Source organism: Ips typographus, linkage group LG1 (assembly GCF_016097725.1).
Source record: "Ips typographus isolate SLU linkage group LG1, UJ_Ityp_2.0, whole genome shotgun sequence".
In the NCBI taxonomy this organism is placed as follows: domain Eukaryota; kingdom Metazoa; phylum Arthropoda; class Insecta; order Coleoptera; family Curculionidae; genus Ips; species Ips typographus.
Window position 1 is genome coordinate 4,648,680 of NC_138422.1, and position 19,379 is coordinate 4,668,058.

Genomic DNA, 19,379 nt, shown 5'->3' on the forward strand with positions numbered 1-19,379 from the left:
TGGCACTAGAAATGGACTTCTGACGAAGAGCAGCTGGGAGATCTAGACTGGAAAAAATACCCAATGATCAGATTAGACGAAAAAAATGTCATCAAAACAGTGTGTTGTTCTATTTTCCCAAGAAACCTTGTTGGTGGAGTGAGACGGAAATCTCAACAAGCCAAGAAAATGAGTCGTCTCCACCAATTTATAGAACATATCTCCAACAAATTTCGGTAAACCAAAACGGGTTTTCAATAAAAAAAAACAAGTTTTTATTTAAACATAATATTTCGTATTTTGTCAGCACTACACACCAGCAATAATGTAGTGGTACGCTCCCAATATACAAAACTCGTTTTGTTACAAAAAATAGCTTAAACAGAATAAAGTTGTAAATATTATTGGCATCAGCTGCATTCTTCTTTGACGAATCGTACCACCCGCAAGTAAATCCTAATCCCGTTATCCGTAACTCCATAATATTCCCTCTATTTGCTCATCGCATTCAATTCAATCGGGCAAAACATGCGTGAGTTCTGTTCAAATTTAACCAATATTCAAAAACGAGGCCACTTTACGAAACAAATCAACTCGAAACAAATATTGGCACAAGTTTTCCGCTACTGCAGTTTCAAATACAAATGTTTGCTTACTTATGTTATTTATATTGGACCGGATTTTCGTCCGATCTGCGATCAGACTGTGCCAAGACCCTTCAAGAACCAGTAGACGATTAGTACTGTCTAATGTTCGGACCCTTGAGGGTTCACAGTAGCAGGGCAACCATAAAAGAGATTGCCGCAAACCTTTTAGTTTTGGTATAGTAGGTAACCATTGTAAGGACCGCCTGCTTAACAATAGCGGGACTTTTTTTATGAGATGGATAAACACGCAAATTGCCGACGTGCCTTTAGAGTCCGTTTTCGGGCGGCATTGTGATTGAATCTTTACAGTTTAGACGAAATATAAATACAAATTCTAGTTTATTGCGTTGTAAAATAATATCGGTTTACCACAATATAACTTGGTACCTTCCTAATGCAATAAAAACCTTTCAGACTCATAAAACTAAATTTCATGTTTGAGTGTCAAAAACGATATTTCTATAAATACAAGAGCTTCCATGCTGCCTCGAGCTGGTTTCTATAGTATACAGACTGTTTAACAGTGAATGGTACCTTTGGTGTTTATGAAATTGTGGACATACGGTCATTCGGAAAGCTTGCGTATTTACGTAATGAGTGACGCTCTATCGATATAAAATAGTTTCCTCATTGATACGTTGCCGCTTGTACTAAAAAGTAACAGCAACTTTATTATTTAAAATGGAACTTACTGTTATAATCTCCACTGTTAATCTGAGGTACTTGAATGGTACTGAGATACTTTGGAGAGTATGGATTTTTTTTTATCTCCGCCTGGATCGGTGGATTGAGCAACTCACCGGGTGGCAAAGGAAGAGGATTTCTAAGCCAGGCTAGCCTACGTAGGGTAAAAAGTAGCCTAGCTCACAGACCCGAAAACGCCTAGGAGTCGGACTCACTCAAAGATGACGACCCCTGGGAGAAAAAGCATTGCGAATTGGAAAATAACAAACTTAGAATTGCCACCTGGAATGTCATGTCCTGGACAACAAAGGTTCAAGAAATAATTAATGAATTAAAAGATAATGGCATCGAAATATGCTCTGTCAGTGAAACAAAAAAGGAAAGGATGGAACTCACTGTTCCATCTTTCAGAACTTGAGAATTTAATTAATGTTTAGACTACCGTTGTGCTGACAATTCCACCATTTTTATGAATAAGATAGGTATAGGAAAGTATTAGCATCAATTGCGAACATTCTTGCGAGGAATTCAAAAGTGAGATTAGAGACAGAGTGTTCCATTGGTGTTCTTTCCGACCTGGCAACACCGCAAAATATTTTAGGTAGAGAGTTTGGACCCAACCTAGGCTACACTCCAAATTTGTACAAAATTGAGCCGTTCTCTAGTTACTTCCAGAATCAATTTCTTCCCGTAATAATAGTTCGTTAGTCCTTATTATTAAACTCTGAACAAAGCTTGTTCTTTCTCGAATCAAAATAACCAAATAAGAACAATTTTCAGCAGATCTCTACAAACGTCTACGGTACCATCTATTGTGGACACACTGTATAAAGTTCAAGTATTATGGATGCTACTATCATTCTGATGAGGTTTCCATCAGATAAGGGGAATATATTGGAATAAAGTCTCGGTGTACCAAAATGAATCAATTCCGCATACGGATGGCAATCGGGAGATCAATGGGGGGAGACACAAACCCACGTGATACGGCCGCATTGTTACACTAAACTACCGACTTATCTCTGCACATTTATCTGGGAACATCCTGAGCTATTCTATTTCGGATTTTAACAGTGACACTCAAACTGTTACCATTTTAATACAATCTAGTATACACCCTGATTATTATAACGTTAGTTGCACGTCATTTCACAGGTGATTCTATTGTCAACCGAACTTACTGGAAAATAACATTGCATAGATATGGAAATTTAAATTACGCGCCATAAAATATGTCGGCGATAGTGCGCAATATTGTCTGTTTTTGAGCTATTCCGATCACCGATTATCTCACCAAGTGTCAAAGTTTGACGTAAATAACAGCGTTTTAGAAATTTTTCCTCCTTTGTGATCCTATTTTACGTTTCAGCAGTCATCATTCAACGGTTCACTTGTAGACAAACAACATCTTAACAACCTGCTATTTGGCTGTTTGCTATGACAAAACCGTCGAATAGTGGCTCCAAACAACTCTATTCTATTAGATTATTGTGTGAAGCTTAGCTCTATAGTTTGATCTGAAAATGTTTCTGCAGTACTAAAGCTAAAGTACTACCACTTACTAAGGCACTTGATCTCACCAATAAGTTGAATTTTTAAGCTTCTACCTAAAAATTGGCGCAACAAACCAATCTCCATTATTACTCAAAGCTTATACACAAATGCGGAGTTAAAAACAGATTGGATCTCAAAATCATTAATCTAGGTCTTAAAACGCTAAAACTAAGCTTTCCTCGCCTTCAATACTAAAAAATGTCGTTAAAACAGTGAAAACCACTGTTCAAAATGTAAACAAACACGATTCTGACATTAAATGTGACATTTCAAAGATCATAAATCAATAGTCTTCAAATTCGGTTTGTTTTTTATAACATTGACAACGCCGCCCATTTTCACCTTGATGACAGTTGACAACACAGGAGTATAGATTTTTTTGTGTAGTTTACACATGTTCTGGTTTATAATAGCTATTTATGTACCAAGGGCGTTAGAGAGAACATAATGCCCAATCATTACGTTGTTGGGAATCTTTTTGTGACCATAAAAAAATTTATTAAAAAAAAATTCCTGACTTTCTCTGCTATGGAGGTTCAAGAAAGTTGAAAATACTACTATTATACAGTTAAACTGTTTAAATAGACCTTTTTGTATATTAATAGTTCTGTTTGAAGTTTTTTCAATATTTTTTAAAATAACTGATTTTGTGGTAGATTTACAAGTAATCATTTTAGGATTTAGCTGGGAGTTTTCTAGTCTGTTGTTGATTGAGCGCGATTTTTAATAGGGGGAAAATCAAACAAAAATAGGATGTCTCAACAATGTAATAGATAGACAAATGTTTTGTATGTGACAAATAAATAAACAAATATCACAATCAAAATATTGTGCATTGTCACAAATAAAAAGTCAAATGCTTGTGCTTTTGCTTATTAGCAGAACTGTATTATAAAGAGAGCGTCAGTAACTGTTTGAGAACCCCTGATTTAAAAACAATCGAGTTTATTATCTCGACTACTTGATCTCTGTAAAGCGCTCCTGTTCTTTATGCATACCGCGCTGAGGCAACCCTCAAACCTTATTCTTTTATGCATTAAATGACAACAATGTAAATAGGGCTCTTAAACGTTATTATCCAGCATAATGAATCTTTGAGGCAAAATCTGAGATGTTTCTGGACGAGCTCGAAATGCCATCTTTTTCCGAACAGATTAAGATGCATTTAGGAAATTAACATTTCACTTTAATCAACGCAAAACGCGCAAAGTTGTTGTTTTTTTATTTTTTAGAAAAAGAAACAAAAGACGCACGTCGAAATCAACTACGGCCGTTCAGCAAATAACCAGACAGAATTAAAACAAAAGAAGCGCTAAGTTTTCCACTTGAGGAATTTTCCTGAAATACTCGGTTCTTTTGTTTTTAGGGCGACCGAGATGGGGAGCAACGTTTCTTTTTTTTGCGTAACGGGAGGTCTTGATTGTTTACATTTACGTTAATTGAAATGGCGGCGCATTAAGAAAATTACGACCTGATGGTAAATTTGTATGAAACGTTAGATTTATAGCTTCATTTGTTTGTAAATAAAAAATGGTATTGAGCAATGATGTTTGCAATGGATCTCTTCATATACAGATAATTTCCTATAAAATTATCATACCTGTATATTCACGTTTCGTCCAGAAAAAGATTTTACCCTTTGAGAAGAACGTCAGCAGGTGAAAAAACACGCATGTCTGGAATTAGATCACAAATTTTAACCTACAAATGCTTTGAAAAATTAGTGCGTTTGGAAGTGACTGATGATCAAGTGCCTTGAAAATCACATGATCATGAGAGTTTCAGTTTAATCATCATTCATTCAATGAATAGGTGTGCTTGCACTCACTTAAAAATCTCTCCTAATAACATAATATATTAATGTTCTTTGATTTTGTGCTGTGTTATTGTGCAAAGCACAATAAAGCAAAAATAGTAATTTCACATACCAACATTACCAACTTCTTTGTTTTTCATAAAAGCGGTGAAAATTTTGGTTTTACTGACCGGCATTTTCTTAGAGATGTTGTTGAAATAGGAGTCGTCAGCTGGAATTCCAGCCTTTTTTATTCGGCATAGGGTAGCAGTACTCACTTTTAAAGCCTGTAATGCTCTATCATACACATTGGAATAATCAATTGGGATGACATCTGGAAACTGTTTCTTTTCGTACTCCAAAAAAAGCAGCACATTTAGAATTAGCATTTGGGCTTGCTCATTGTAGCGCAGCATTTTTATACCTTAGATATTTGTTTATATCAAAGTGACAGTAAATGTCAACATTTGAATTTGACAGGATGACAAAATTAATAACGTGCCTTTTTTGCTAAAATTGTTTATTTCATATGTTTGATATGCGAGAAACAAAGATGTAAGAAGATGACGTCATTCTCAAAAGGTAAGAATCCAACTATAGAGGCTCCCTCCGTGGAATTCAAAAATGAGATTAGGAACAGGGTGTTCCATAAAATAATTTAAAAAAGGAGTTTAACCCGAACCTGGTTAATTGGGGTCAAAAAGGTTTTTGCGAAATGTTAGATACCGTTACTTTTCAGAGACGAAAGATAGGACAGATTACCCAGACAATAAGCAATTTGTTTTGTGGACTACTGACCGCACAAACCTGAAGAATTTTCTTTCAAAAATTTTACAGCTCCTATAAATTATAATGTGCATATTTATGAGCCCAGTCTTTTTCCCTTTCGAAATACCAAATGTCACTATTTATGTAAAAGTAAGGGGGCTTTCACACCAAAGTAGACATGCTGCCTCGAAGCATGTTACATATTTTACCTACGACCTCAATGTTAATAGCTAATTACGCATAGTTTTCCGTTACGTAATAACCCTCTTTACGCACAGTTGGTTGCTATTGGATATACAGGGTTATTCATGTTATTCGACTCGGAAAATTGTGACTAAAGTATTCACTTTCAACAAAGTTTTGATTCTGGGATGGATATAGACCTATTGGAGGTATCTTTTAAAAATATTTTCCAGATCGATAGACCGATTGTCCCAAATGCTGAAAAAGTATCAAAGTTATATTTTTCAAATGGAATACCTAGTATTTTATTTGATTTTCAGAACGTTTCTACGTTGAAAATAAAAGGTCTGAACTTTACAGTTTCTCAGACATTCGTTAATTTGTAAAAATTTAGAACTAATTTTAAGGTTTAATTACTCAACCTCTGTTTGATTTTTATTAATCAAAATTGGCTTGGGAGCTGCTAAATGATCAAGTTTTGGGATCCATGGGTGAGAAATTGTCTAGCTCATACAGGATGTCTCAAAATTTTTGAAGACCACCTATTTTATGGTTAAAGTAGATGCAAAATTTAATTATCTATCGAAAATTATTGAAGTCTCCTATGGCTAACTGTTCGCGTTTTCTTGGAAAGACAACATTTCTCGCACTCGCACCGATTTTGAGTGATTTTTGATTCCCTTGAGAAATTACCACAGATTCAAACTGTTTTCAGCTTAAATAGCGAATTAGCGAAATTTTTAGGACTATATCCATTAAGATACTTAATACTGAAAATCATGAACCGAATTTGTTTGGGAAGACAATTGAGATGACACTAATTCAAAGAGAGACGCACTTGTAAAAAATTCAAACTAAAATAATTAAATATTAGATCTGCTTGTTGCAGACATTGCTCTATTACTATATTTTACATGCAAGTTAAAATATTTATGTAATTATTACTTATTTGCAATTATGCAGATTTTTAAATTAATTATAAGTAGGTAGTATAATAATTGTTAGTTCTAAGGTAATAAGTTTTTATTAAAATATGGAATTGAAATAATTTCTTAGATTTTGCTTTTAGAGGCACAAGATAGTTTTAGCAATTTCAAAAGAATTAGGAAATAAACCTCAATAGTGACTACTATTGTTATTCAAAAATCTCTGTTAAAAAACTGCGTCAACTTCTATATAAAAAGTAAATAAAAACAAAATTTATGTAAAGTTCGGGTTTTAATGAAAAAACTACACATCTGATTTTATTATTTATTATTTGTTTTAATTTAATTGATTTTACGTATTTAAATCCTTTCCATTAAGTTTTATTGTAAGAAGGACCAGCAAATCTTGAAAGACTATCAGAATTGAACTTGATCGGATTAGGGGCGCGTGGGTTGGTCCTTATGAAAGGTCGACCGTGTGTTCGTGCAAAATATCTGTTTCTCATCAATCAATGATATTTTTCAATTTCTCTCATTTTTTAATGTTTATATGCCATTAGATTTGAGGATGTGTAAGAAATATGCTATATTGATATGCTTATAATCCGTGCCTGAGTCAGTGTCTTTTCACTTTAGAGAACGTTTTACAGTTTTACTGCTGCTATTCGCTTAAATCAAAGAAACGCCACTGTAGTGTATAATTTATTTATTTTAAAACTCAACTAAAATCGGATTTGTCGCTCATACGTTACGCACATTAAATATTAAATCTCGAAATAATGCCCATATAATAAATCAATATTTAATAACATCCAGCATTACGTTTCGGGTGCGAAACATAGGCTGCCAACGACACTTTTAATAATGCGCATTATGCTCACTGACTCGAAACGTATGAAATTGCATTGATCAGATTCCGGTAATTAATAACCTATTTTACGGGGATATATTTAATTCCATTAATAAACCCTCAGCCTCAATATCCCGGTTAAATTAAAAATTGCAAATTCATGTTAATCAAACAACGGAGCATTTTAGAAATAATATAAGAAGCAAATCACACTGAATTTCTTTGAAAGGAAGTAGCTCCTACACCGTTTTATTCACTCCAACTCTAACGTCATTTTAACTTCAGCCCAAAGTTGGCTCTGGCTCTAAAAACAAGTGAAATTCGGTCCCGGTGGTGGGAGTAAGGGGGTGGGTGGGCGTCGGGGCAGGGCCAAACCGCGCCGAGGCCTCAAAAACCACGTCGGATTGGCTATATAGCGTCTCTCTCTCTAATACCGACCGAACCACGTCGGCGCTCTTTTTCTAACCCGTACGTTTTTATACCAAATCTTCTCCGCACCGGCGCGCTCTCACTCTGACTTGAGGGTGTAACGTTTTTCTATCACTTTTTAAATCAGTCCAATCCGTACAGGACCGGAGTTAAACACAAAATTTCTGAGAATTCGAATATTTTGCTAGTTTAGGATAGGATATAGAAAAAGTAATATCGTATCTAATAACATTTCCTGTAAATGACATTTGCGGTATTTATGTGGTAAAACGTTTAATATTATAGGCTTTATAATAGCAATACTATTAATTTGAATCCTATTATTAACAAGATTGATAATGATTTTCATAACTTTATTTTTTTGTGAAATAAAAATTGAAAATAGACCAAAATTTGACATCGGGGCCTTTAATAAGTGTATAATTAGATTTGATGCTTAGTTTTACGATAACTAGTATAGGGGCGCCACTTGAGCATAACCTTAGAGCTATTTGATCTTACAACTTTGTTATAGGCAGTCCTAGTAGAATTTTGAATAAATATGACAAATTGACTAATTTGAAGAAAATTAAGTGTACTTATTTGAAATGGATGAAGGAAACAACTTTAAAATATTCCAATAAATGTTTCGTTTTTGTATTTTTCTTGTTATTTATTTTGAATTAAAGTTTTAGAAAAAACTTTTTCTTTAATATAAATGGCAAATTAATATTATATGCTCTGGAATAAACTTTACTGGAAATAGCTGTGACTTTAGAAATGACGTATTTCTGATAATTTTGTGGATTGAAACAGAAAAATAATTCCCAAACATTAGGTACAATGTCATACTTTAGGCATCCAGATAAAGTTCTTCCCAAGTGCAATTACCTTGGTTAACCAAAATGGTGTAAGTTTTAATTAACTTCATTCATTTGAAGGTAAAATTTGAACTCACAAATTAAAATGATATAGTTTTAAAGTTAAGAAAGGTAAAAAAATAATTTACATAATTTACGGTTCCTAGTAGATACAATTTTCAATGTTTGTGTGATTAAGTCGATGTTTAAAATTGAAAACTAAAATTGAAACTGTTTTATTACTGTATATAATTTTAACTGTTTAAATGACAAAAAAAAATCAGCAAAGAAAGTGTTACCGCGTTAGTTTTTACTGTTATTAAAAATTTATACTTTTTAACTAATTTATAGGGAATAAATATCACCAAAACAGATATTTTGATTTATGTATTGGCATTTGGAAATGCCAAAAATTATTTTCTCTTTTTTATTATTGCTACTAAAACAAAAATATTTGACAACAGCATAATTATTCTTGCATAAAGAACGGAGTCTTCAAATATAATGTAATTTAAAGAAGGTGCCAAAATCAAAAAAATTGAATACACCCTGTATAATTATACTAACATTTGTATTTGACGTTTTTTTATTTTTTCAATAATATTTAACTAAATCAATGTAATAATAATTAAATTAATAAAACATTGCGTTTTTTAACGTGCGCACAGCGTTAGGTACTATTCATTTTTTTTGTCTTAAAACGACTTTTTGTATCCTACGGCTGATAAAGTCTAATAATTAATAATCACAAATCAGTTTCACAAATTAATTCATAACTTTTACTTAAAACTCAATAATAAACTCAAAAATTAAAAAAAAAATAAGAATTTCTACTTCAAAATAATCAATGGTTGGTATTCGTTTTATTATTGGGTCACATTGTGTGCATGAATTTACCTTCAGAAAAAACACAGCCACAAATAAAATTTGTTTATACAGATAGTGTACGAGTATGTATATTATCTTTTTATATTTACCTTTTTAACATACCTTCTTAAATATGTCCCTTCTGCGAGACACAGGATAAAAAAGATGAAAACATATTTTTTTTGTAAATATCTCCGGAACTGTTTGTCACACTTGAGACCAACTTTTGCAAGAACAGTTTCTTGGGAAATGCATTTTATAGTGCAAGTGGATTGATTTTGATGAATAAAGCAAGAGGAGATTTTAGGTTGACAATGTTTTTTTGCCCCTAACTTTCACGTTATACTGAAAAAATGCTTTAAAAACGTTTTCTACAGCCTTAAGATGTTTTATTGTTCTTTCTTGCAGCCTCATTAATCTGTTCTATGGAACCTTCTTTATTTATTTATGCCACGAAGTTGATATTAAAACGTATTAAAAATTATATTCACAAAATGTTTTTAAATTGGATGAGAGCTAAAAGCTTTTAAACAAATTTATTTTTGAGAGCAACAATGATCGTTCTGCAAATATGGACAAATAGAACTGGTTTGACTGTTTGTAGAAAAAAAAGTTCTCAAATATAAAAAATCATTAAAATTTTTAATGCGTTTGTAGAAAAAAGTGTTTTTAAGGCATTCATGCGAATTGACTTTCACATGCGTGCTTTAAAAACGCACTTTTAACACTTATATCATAAATAGCTATTAAAAACGTTTTCCAGATTATAAAATATCATTTTCTTTAAAACAGTCGGTTTTTGAAAAATTACCTGAAGTAATTTTTGCTGTAGAATACTCTAATGCTTTAAGGTACCCAGTTTTAACGTGGAAGTGAAAGACACTGGTTTACGTAAAATCAATAGTGCCTCTTTTATAAATGAGAGTTTGAAGAAAAAATTCCGTATAAGTTTATGTTTATGCGTTTCTTATGTTAACGTCCATTTTGGAAGAAGCATACCTACTACACTAAAAAAACTGCGTTTTCTAGGAAAGTAATCCTTGCTCTCAGTACGATAAACCTAAATGTAACCTAGCCGTGTCAAAAACGTGATCTCAGTTACTAGAATTAAAATTCCATGGTTTAAGTACCAATGTCACTTAGCATAAGTTCACCAGCATTTTTTTGTTCGATTCGTAAAATTGTCGATTTTCAGAATGATTTTGTGACGAAATTTCTGGATTTTTTTCAACTTTCTTTTTGATCTATTATAGGTATAGGAGTAACCTAATAACAAAAAAATGTAACAAAATTTGTGGTTAGCTATTCTTTAAGATAAACCCAAAAAATAACTGTAGAAAATTCAAATTTAGACCGAGATTACCGAGCTTCTTAATATGGTGGGTTTATGCTCACTTAAGATTTAAGAATTTTCGGTAATTAGCCCGCTTATGCTCAAACTTAACATTTATGTAGCAGACAATGAAAACGTACCTAAATATCACATGAGTTTGACAAATGGCATTAAGATTGATAGTTTATTGTGACAGAGATGACAGTTTTCAGGTGAGTTTGAAATTGTCCCATTTATTTTAGAATTTGTAATTTGAATTCTTACTCCTAAATCAAAAACTTTTATTTTATCAAATTTTATGCTTCAAATAAATTCTTGAACTTCTTGTAGCATAAAGGGATTTGATTTTACACTTATCAAACTTTTATGTCAAAGCTGTCAATGAAAACAGTTTGCCCAACCAAAGCAAGTGAATTTAGGGTTTGGGTGATAATAATTATTCTTACATGTTTTTCTGGTATTCTTGATATTTTTATTTTGAAATTTCATAATCATCCTGAATACTGTGTTTATGTATTGATTTCTGCAGGTCTCACTCTCACTTTTTCGTTTTTGTCTGTTGGCAGTTGGCATTACGCAAAACGGCCAGTTTGATCAAATAAGTTGGATAAAAATAGAACCTGTCCTATTCGGTAAAAAATTTGACATAAAATTATTTGAAGGTAAATTTGACATAAAATTTTGTTTGACACTGATAAAATTCGTCCTTGCAGCAGCTTCTTGAATTTCTTTGACATCAAAGCGCGGCGTAAAACCTGCTTTAACACTTTCGAATAAAATTGGCAGTTATTTTAATATCTTCTCAGAAAATTTTGTAACTCCGGCCCTGGCTTACACATATTTAACTCTACCAAAGAGTATATCTCACTTCAACAAACGAGCGGCCGAGCTTTGATCTGCGTCAAATTTAAAACATGCACACGTCTCACTTTCATTCACTACCAACGCCTATTTTTCTCTTAACTCATCAATAAAACCGGCATAGTCGATCTCTGTCCCGTGGACGAATAAATGGGATAGACCGTCTCTGTTCGCTGTTCGGATTTTAAAAGTGCCGAAGACTCTATCCGTCTCGCTCTGTCCGTCTATTGTAAGGGGACAAATCACACTCTGCTATTTAAAAACTACCCTCCTTTACGCGATCGAGGAGGTGGGGAGCCACGTAACACAAGGGTGAATCAGAAAAAACTGCCGCTCTGGGTTAGTTTAGTCAGTCCAAGTGTGAGGATTCCAAGTGACTGACAGTCTTAGTTCGTTAGAAACACGCGGCTGGACGACTTCGAAAAGTTCTTCAGGACAGTTTAGTTTTTCGTGAGATATTTAGTTCGGTGGTTTGTGCACGTGTGCTAGGTTGTCATAAGACTTTTTCGGTTACACAAATGCATTTACCAGTCAACCAGAACAATAACATCCTACCAAATATGGCAAATATTTACAACAGCTATCTAGAGACTCTCCAGGAATACCATGGTGAACTAGTGCAAACCGGTAGTCCTGCTATACTGTGCAGTGCCTTACCAAATCATTGGCGATCCAACAAGAGCCTGCCTATAGCCTTTAAAGTGGTAGTACTGGACGATATTCCTGATGGTACTATTGTTTCACTAAAGGCTGGCAACGATGAAAATTGTAGCGCAGAATTGAGGAACTGCACTGCGATCACTAAGAACCAAGTAGCCAAGTTCAATGATTTGAGATTTGTTGGACGAAGTGGTAGAGGAAAATCCTTTAGTCTTACAATCACCATTAGCTGTTCAGCTTTTTATCAAGTAGCTACGTATAATAAAGCTATTAAAGTAACTGTGGATGGACCTAGAGAACCTAGAACCAAATCTAGTAAGTTAATATTTTTGGTGGTTTTTATAAACAAGTTGAAAAAATGGTATTTTTAACATGTAACATGAAAACAGGGCTTCACATGGTTTTACCAACTTGGGTATCATATGATCTCCTTCAATTTGCTGATGTATTCAAATTAATGTGTATTTGTTCGTATTTAGGTATCTTGTAGTAGTGTTCTATAGCCCATACCTGAAATAAAGGAAAAAAGAAATGTTTTCTAGTAGAAACACCTTTTTCGGTTTACATTGTTAAGTTCTGCATCAAACTTTATCTGCCACGTGCTACATATAGGTAGGTACCTATCTAGTTTCAACAGTTATTGAGATATTGGTTATTGATTAGACTTTCTCAACTATGAGCGGCTATGAGGCACTATCCAAAGAAATTTAATATAATTAATACAGTGTGAATCTAAACATATTGATTAGTTTTTAATTTTTTAATAGGAGCCTCTTTAAATTACATTATATTTGAAGCCTTCTTTCTTGTTGTGGACATTATACTGCATAATAAAAGTTATTCTCTTGTCAATCATTTTGTAACAAAATAATGAGTATTTATTATTTTGTTACTGAAACTACTTTACTTTAATTACCAAAAATGATTTAGAATTTAAATTTAGGTGAGCAAACCATTTTCAAGTTTTTTTACTTTCAAAGTGTAAAAACTGACTTAATTTAATTCAAAAGATAGTTTAGACTTGAACGAAGTATGATTTTCAAGGTTTAAAATTTGCTTCTCAGCTGGTTTTCTTTCTTTTGAACTACGAAAAAACCCTTTTATATTTTTTTAGTTTTGAAAGCTTGTAGGTAATTTGCTGTTTAGTGCAAATTTTTGTTTTAAAATACTAAAATTGACTTAATAAATCATTTTTTTTCATATTTTGAGTTTGTAACTGTGGATTACTCAGTCAACATTCAATTTTGATTTTTATTTTTTGAATATTGATTTTCTAATTTATATTTAAAATTTGCATTTTTTAGTTGAAATTTCAGTTTTAGATTTCCAAAATTTTTTTTTCAGTTTCAAACAGAAAAGAAAGACTTACCAACTGATATATTTCTCATATAAAACTAGTAAAATCTTAAACCATACATTATTGCCAAAAGACGACAATTTTAACGATTACTTGATTGATTAAAAATAAGTGCATTTTTTAATACACTCTATATTAATTATAATCACAAGCATATTAAAAATGGTAGTAGCAAAAAAAAACCAAATTTTACTAAACAATCTGCAGATTTGCTGTCACTTAAATATTAACAAGTAGGACCTAATCAGGAAACACTCTATATTAGTATATTATTTATATTACAATTAATTTGGATCATTTGATAGCAGGGAAACTATAAAAGATTAAACGACTGCTGGAGCAGAAAAACTGGAATAAAATTTTAATTTCGATAGTAAATCGACCAAGCGTACACACATGCTGCCAACCAGTTAAACTCGGATTAAAATAAACATAAAATATTTTACGTTTGTTGACTGAACTCTATACGCCGACAAACCCAACCAAACTATTAAAACTTTTATTTGTTTATGCCCTGTTCGCATGTTTATGTTTGGTTTAATAGTATTGTTCTGGTTGTTTATTAAACATAACACACATTAAAATGGTTTACACCCTCCCACGATTTTTTTTCTGCGTTTTACCAACATTGTCTCGATTTGTTGCAGATTTCCAATTTGGCTATGGAATGGGCTTGCATAATGCGTTTAGTCCGTTATTGTTCAATTCTGTGTGGATTGACTCGGTATATTCTTCTTATGGACTAGACTATATGAGACCTAGAAGCAATCCGATTGTACCGCCAAATGGACTTCATTCTCCAATGAATAAAGGTAAATAAACATTTTTTTAAAATAGTAATAGAATCGACAAAAATGACTAATGTGAACTGTGTACGGAACCTTTTGTCAGTTATTTCAAAAACTTAGTTTATCATTCTGAATGTATTAGGTGTGTACATTTACCAACGTTTTGTTGGAAAAATTCATCATTACTTCAATATAGGTAGTCCTATTATTGATGATCATTGAATTGAATTCCGTTTTAAAGAATTTAGTCCAGTTTTGCAAAGTTTGGCAACATCACACTATTTTACAATAACTCGTTAGGGCCGTGTTTTTTTACTGCTAGGGCTTCATACCTTTCCTGAAAAAAAACACATTTTCTTGTTTGTCTGGTAAAACTGTGTTTGAAAATGTCCCGCTATTTTAAAATTTCTATCTGTCAAATTACCATTTTTTACCTTAAATTGCCTAGTTTTGTTGTAACCACTAATAAAACTGTTCTGACCATGTTTTTTCTTAAAAAAATGCAGAATGCTTTCAAATGTTCAAAACCACCAAAAGCAGCATTTGGCAACGCCTTAGTTAGAGCTTCATACTGTTCCTGAAATTTGTCAAAAATGTACCTAAAATAAGGGACGAGACTCATCATCAATAATAATTATAATTATCAACTTAACAAAAGCTAACCTATAATAAAAAAAACACAATGGTTTACAAGTAAAATTCAAATCAATAGCCAATTTTTAACCTTCCTGAACTACAAAAGTAAAAAGACCGAGAAAAAGACTCTAAATTACGTTTCAATCACAATCTAATTATGCCTGTACGTGTCTTTGCTATGTAATTAATAAATACTGGACCAACAAAAAAAGCAACACCGCAGCTGAAACCTCTCTTTCTAGTTTCCGTTGGCGACCAATTCATCTCGATCTATTCACTCAAACAGAGCTTTTAAATCAGACCCCACTTTGATTAAAATCCGAGATCAAAAGAATATTTAATTTCGGTTCACATATGGTCGACGCTCTCTCCCATTTTAATTACTATATTTTAATTGTGGCCTTGTTTGCAGGTCCGGAGTTTTACATGTCGATGCCGACGTATCCGCCAGCTTTCCGGCCGCCGCCCAACTTTCTGCCAGTGCCGCCACCCAGTGTGGGGACAGCGTCGCCCGAAGTGTTAGTACCTAAAGAAGACGCCCGAATAGTGCCCAATCGTTCACCCATAGAGCGAATATCGCCGACGGCGACCCATCAGAAGACTAGTCCCTTATCGCAGAGCCCTCAAGAGAAAAAGGTACATTCTACCATGGATACGGATCGAAGCTCTGATGATGAAGATATAGACGTGGTTAAATCGGCATTTGTCCCTATTAAGCCTGCGAACTTGTTGCTTCAAGAAGCTCAACATCCGGATTCTACAGTGCAAGATAAAGAATCTGTGAAATTGGAGTCAACTAGAAACTGTCAGCTGAAACATACTAGGCCATTGACGGAACAGAGTCCAAACCGAACGAAAATTTTAAGAGCGTCGCCTAAAAATGTTTGGCGACCTTATTAAATGATTTACTCATAAACCCTACCAGTTAAATTTGGTTTTAAATAATAATCATTATTACTATTTAAAACTAAATTGAACCATGCTGAAAATCAAACTAAAAAAACAGATACGTTTTTAATGTGACATCCAAAACACTTATTAGTTGCATTCACTGAATCTATGGAGTAACAAGGAGGCAACCTCAACAGAAAAGCAAAATTGAGATAACTTAAACTACTTAAAACCGTTAAAACCAACCATTTAGAGCAGGTAAAACAAATTTCAACCCCGCTATAATAATTTATTACTCTATCAATCTAGTGAATGAACTGTTCCTACCAAATACCTATACCTATAGTACTCGTATAAAAGCAAAATTGTTGTACTGGCACTTGTAGGGCATCGGCATATACTACACTAGTTTAATAAGGTTTTGTTATACACTAATACAAATTTTATCTAGTTCTAAGTTGCGTTGTTTGTACAAATGTAAATATGTATGTCTCTGTGCTGTATAAAAGTAATATTTAATGTTAGTGATTTTTAAAAGTCTACGGAACCTGTACTGCAACTTGTGATAGCAGCTGTAACAGTATTTATAGATATTTAGATATTTTTGTACCATAATAGTGTTATTATTGATGTAAAGATAGCAATTGCAACGATAGTGAAAATTAAATCGACTTTATTAATAAATATTTGCTTGTTTTATTAAATAACCAATACAAATGTTTAATGAAAGCCAGAGAGGGCTGTATTTCTTTTTTTCAGCTCATTAAAATCAGGGGCTAATTCAGGTAGACAGATTAGAAACTGATGTTACAAGAGGATGATCTTGTTGGCCTCTTGAATGAAGGAACTAAAACCGTTAAAAAAATATTACCTCATAAACTATACAGGGTGTTTCAAACACAATTTTAGACTAATACAGTTAACATACTTTAGAAGTTATAACAAAAGAAATTTCGTAATTATAGTGAAACTAACAAGAGACAACAAAATGTTGGTAATTTTTCACACTCTATATCTCCGAAATGCCTCAGCCGAATTTAATGAGCGAAATAGTGTTTGAAATACCGTTTCTTAATGAGGTTTGCTGATTAATGATGTTACTCAACGACAGGGACTGGAGCAGGAGTCTACGGGCCTCTGCACCAAATACTCCGAACCCATGGGCCATGGGCATTAACGGGGTTTCTAACGGGTCATTGCCGACATAGAGAACACCTAAGGAACGTAGGCCTAGAAGAGAACAGAACCTGCAGGTTCTGCGGAGAAGAACCAGAAACCTCACTACTACTAGAACTGTGCGTGTGCAAAGGAAACCACACGACGCTTTCTAAATCCATTTTTTTACAGATAAAGCTACCAACACATTTAGTAAAATGTTTATGCTACTAAAATTATACATTATCAAATGTATCATGATAAATATAGACTTTTACGACCAACCTACTACCTTGTAAGCAAGCAAATAATTAATAACTTTATTATCTATTCAGCAATCTTGTCTCCTCTACTACATACTCAAGGTGATTTGAACAATATTTAACATATTATGCATATTTATAAATTTACTAGCCGATATACTTTTACATCAGTAAACATATCACAGGTAAGAAATACGTGCAGTTTCTTCACGACGGTCCTCTGTTAGAACCATCAAAAAAAATGATAGAGTTTATTGATTAATTCCGCAAAAAAGGTGAAGCAGAAATGAAGAAGGATGATAACCCGGCGACACGTGTTTCTGCTTTTTGGCTTAATCAGGCATGTCACTCCATCTGCATGCGAGGAGGTTTAAATATCAACTGGGCCTTAATTCTTGAAAGCAAAGAACGGGATTCTCAAGAGAAGTGTTGACTGAATGTACCAAAACAAGTTGACAAAAGCATGTGACTGTCACATTCTGAATATATTTCTCGGCAGTTCGGCTTCTGACATACACATAGTGAAACATATACGGATGTAACCTGAAAAAGGAAAGACAGAAACAAACTTGGATATCACAAACGGCCGGCAGCGACACAGTAATTGTGATTTTCGCAAGAAGATCCATATATCCATGGTATATACCGACGTCAAGTTTATTTAATAGGGTGACACTTTTTGACGCAAAAAGCATAGTTAAACCTTTCCATACATACATTCCATAAAGTTTTTCAAATGGATTTTTCAATTGGTTTTGAATACTCGATCCACTCTTTTAGAAAATATGGACCATTGAAACTCCAACCACAGTCTCCAACATTAGTGTGACAAAAAATGGCCAAATCAATTCGTTCGTTTTGTTATAAAACTTATTAGATAAGTAAATGCTCGAATTGCTGTCAGACAATTTGCATAAGTATGTTTTTTGAATTTACCGAAAAGTTTTTTCACTCCCTGTAATGCCTGGCGGTACGTTTTTGCCATCCTGTATTTATACAGTATTAATTTTTGATGTAGAACATTCCCAAGCTTCAGAAAACACTTTTATTGCATTTCTTGGGAACTATTTCTGCAAAATTTGCTCATATAGTGTGACAGACGGATCCGGAGATATTTATAAAAAACGATATTATTTTTTCAAATTTGGCAACCTATTTCTTAAAAAAATGGGCATTTAAATGGTGTGATTATAGAAACATTTCTCATATTTTTGGATGTACTATTTACAGTTTATGACTTGACTAAAACTTTGTATATACAATAGTGTTTGAAAAAACAAGATGGCCTACAATTGTTACAGCTAAACATTTAGGTTAATACTTGCGGCAAAATACGGCTTTTATTGACAAGCATAAATAGGGTCAGTCACAAAGTATACCAACTTTCTTAATTCAAACCTAACACCCTGTATATTACTTTTAATAGTACTCATAAAGATTAATTCAACGATTTTATAACTTTGAAGGAATGATATAAAAAAATTCCAATAAGTAATTAAGTTCCTATGTGCCTATTTACCTACTTAATTATTTAAAACTCATGTTTTTTCAAAGGTAAAGTGTACCCACATATAACAATGGTAGGAGTAACAATGATAGCTATATCGCAATATGATGTTATATTGTTATCAATTTTCCTGAATCCTAAAGTTAATAAAACTTTCGTACTACATAAAATAATGTTTTTGATTCAGAAAAAAAGTAACACTGTAAATCGTTGAATTTTCAACTTTTTCCATATCGTGCGTAAAATGCTTCTTACAGCACTAGTTACATAATATACTAATAAAAATGACTGAACTTTGAAAAAAATAAAATCAGTAGTTTTCGACATATTTGCAATATTCCAGACTTTTTGAACATTGTGCATATTGTTTATTAAATTATAGATTATAATTTTGTTGCATGTTCAGA

The 19,379-nt window shown here is 33.0% G+C and overlaps 1 protein-coding gene and 1 long non-coding RNA gene across 2 annotated transcripts; one reads left to right on the forward strand and one right to left on the reverse strand.

Moving 5' to 3' along the window:
• Positions 1 to 212: 212 nt before the first annotated feature.
• Positions 213 to 1,202, reverse strand: LOC145732074 (uncharacterized). The gene is made up of 2 exons (XR_014178945.1): positions 636 to 1,202; positions 213 to 518 (listed from the first exon to the last, which is right to left on the reverse strand). It is a non-coding gene; the product is annotated as an uncharacterized LOC145732074 (long non-coding RNA).
• A 10,529-nt stretch (positions 1,203 to 11,731) lies between these two features.
• Positions 11,732 to 16,733, forward strand: run (segmentation protein runt). The gene is made up of 3 exons (XM_081979738.1): positions 11,732 to 12,690; positions 14,380 to 14,544; positions 15,569 to 16,733. Exons 1-3 carry the CDS (start codon positions 12,234 to 12,236, stop codon positions 16,054 to 16,056), a joined length of 1,110 nt encoding a protein of 369 aa, XP_081835864.1. The 5' UTR covers positions 11,732 to 12,233; the 3' UTR covers positions 16,057 to 16,733.
• Positions 16,734 to 19,379: the final 2,646 nt, after the last annotated feature.

What these genes read in the sequence shown, in the direction of transcription:
- run (XM_081979738.1), top strand. Translation starts at nt 12,234, where the DNA reads ATGCATTTACCAGTCAACCAGAACAATAACATCCTACCAAATATGGCA. An exon ending in AGAACCTAGAACCAAATCTA is followed by an intron (nt 12,691 to 14,379) that starts GTAAGTTAATAT and finishes GATTTGTTGCAG; the next exon opens with ATTTCCAATTTGGCTATGGA. An exon ending in TCATTCTCCAATGAATAAAG is followed by an intron (nt 14,545 to 15,568) that starts GTAAATAAACAT and finishes CCTTGTTTGCAG; the next exon opens with GTCCGGAGTTTTACATGTCG.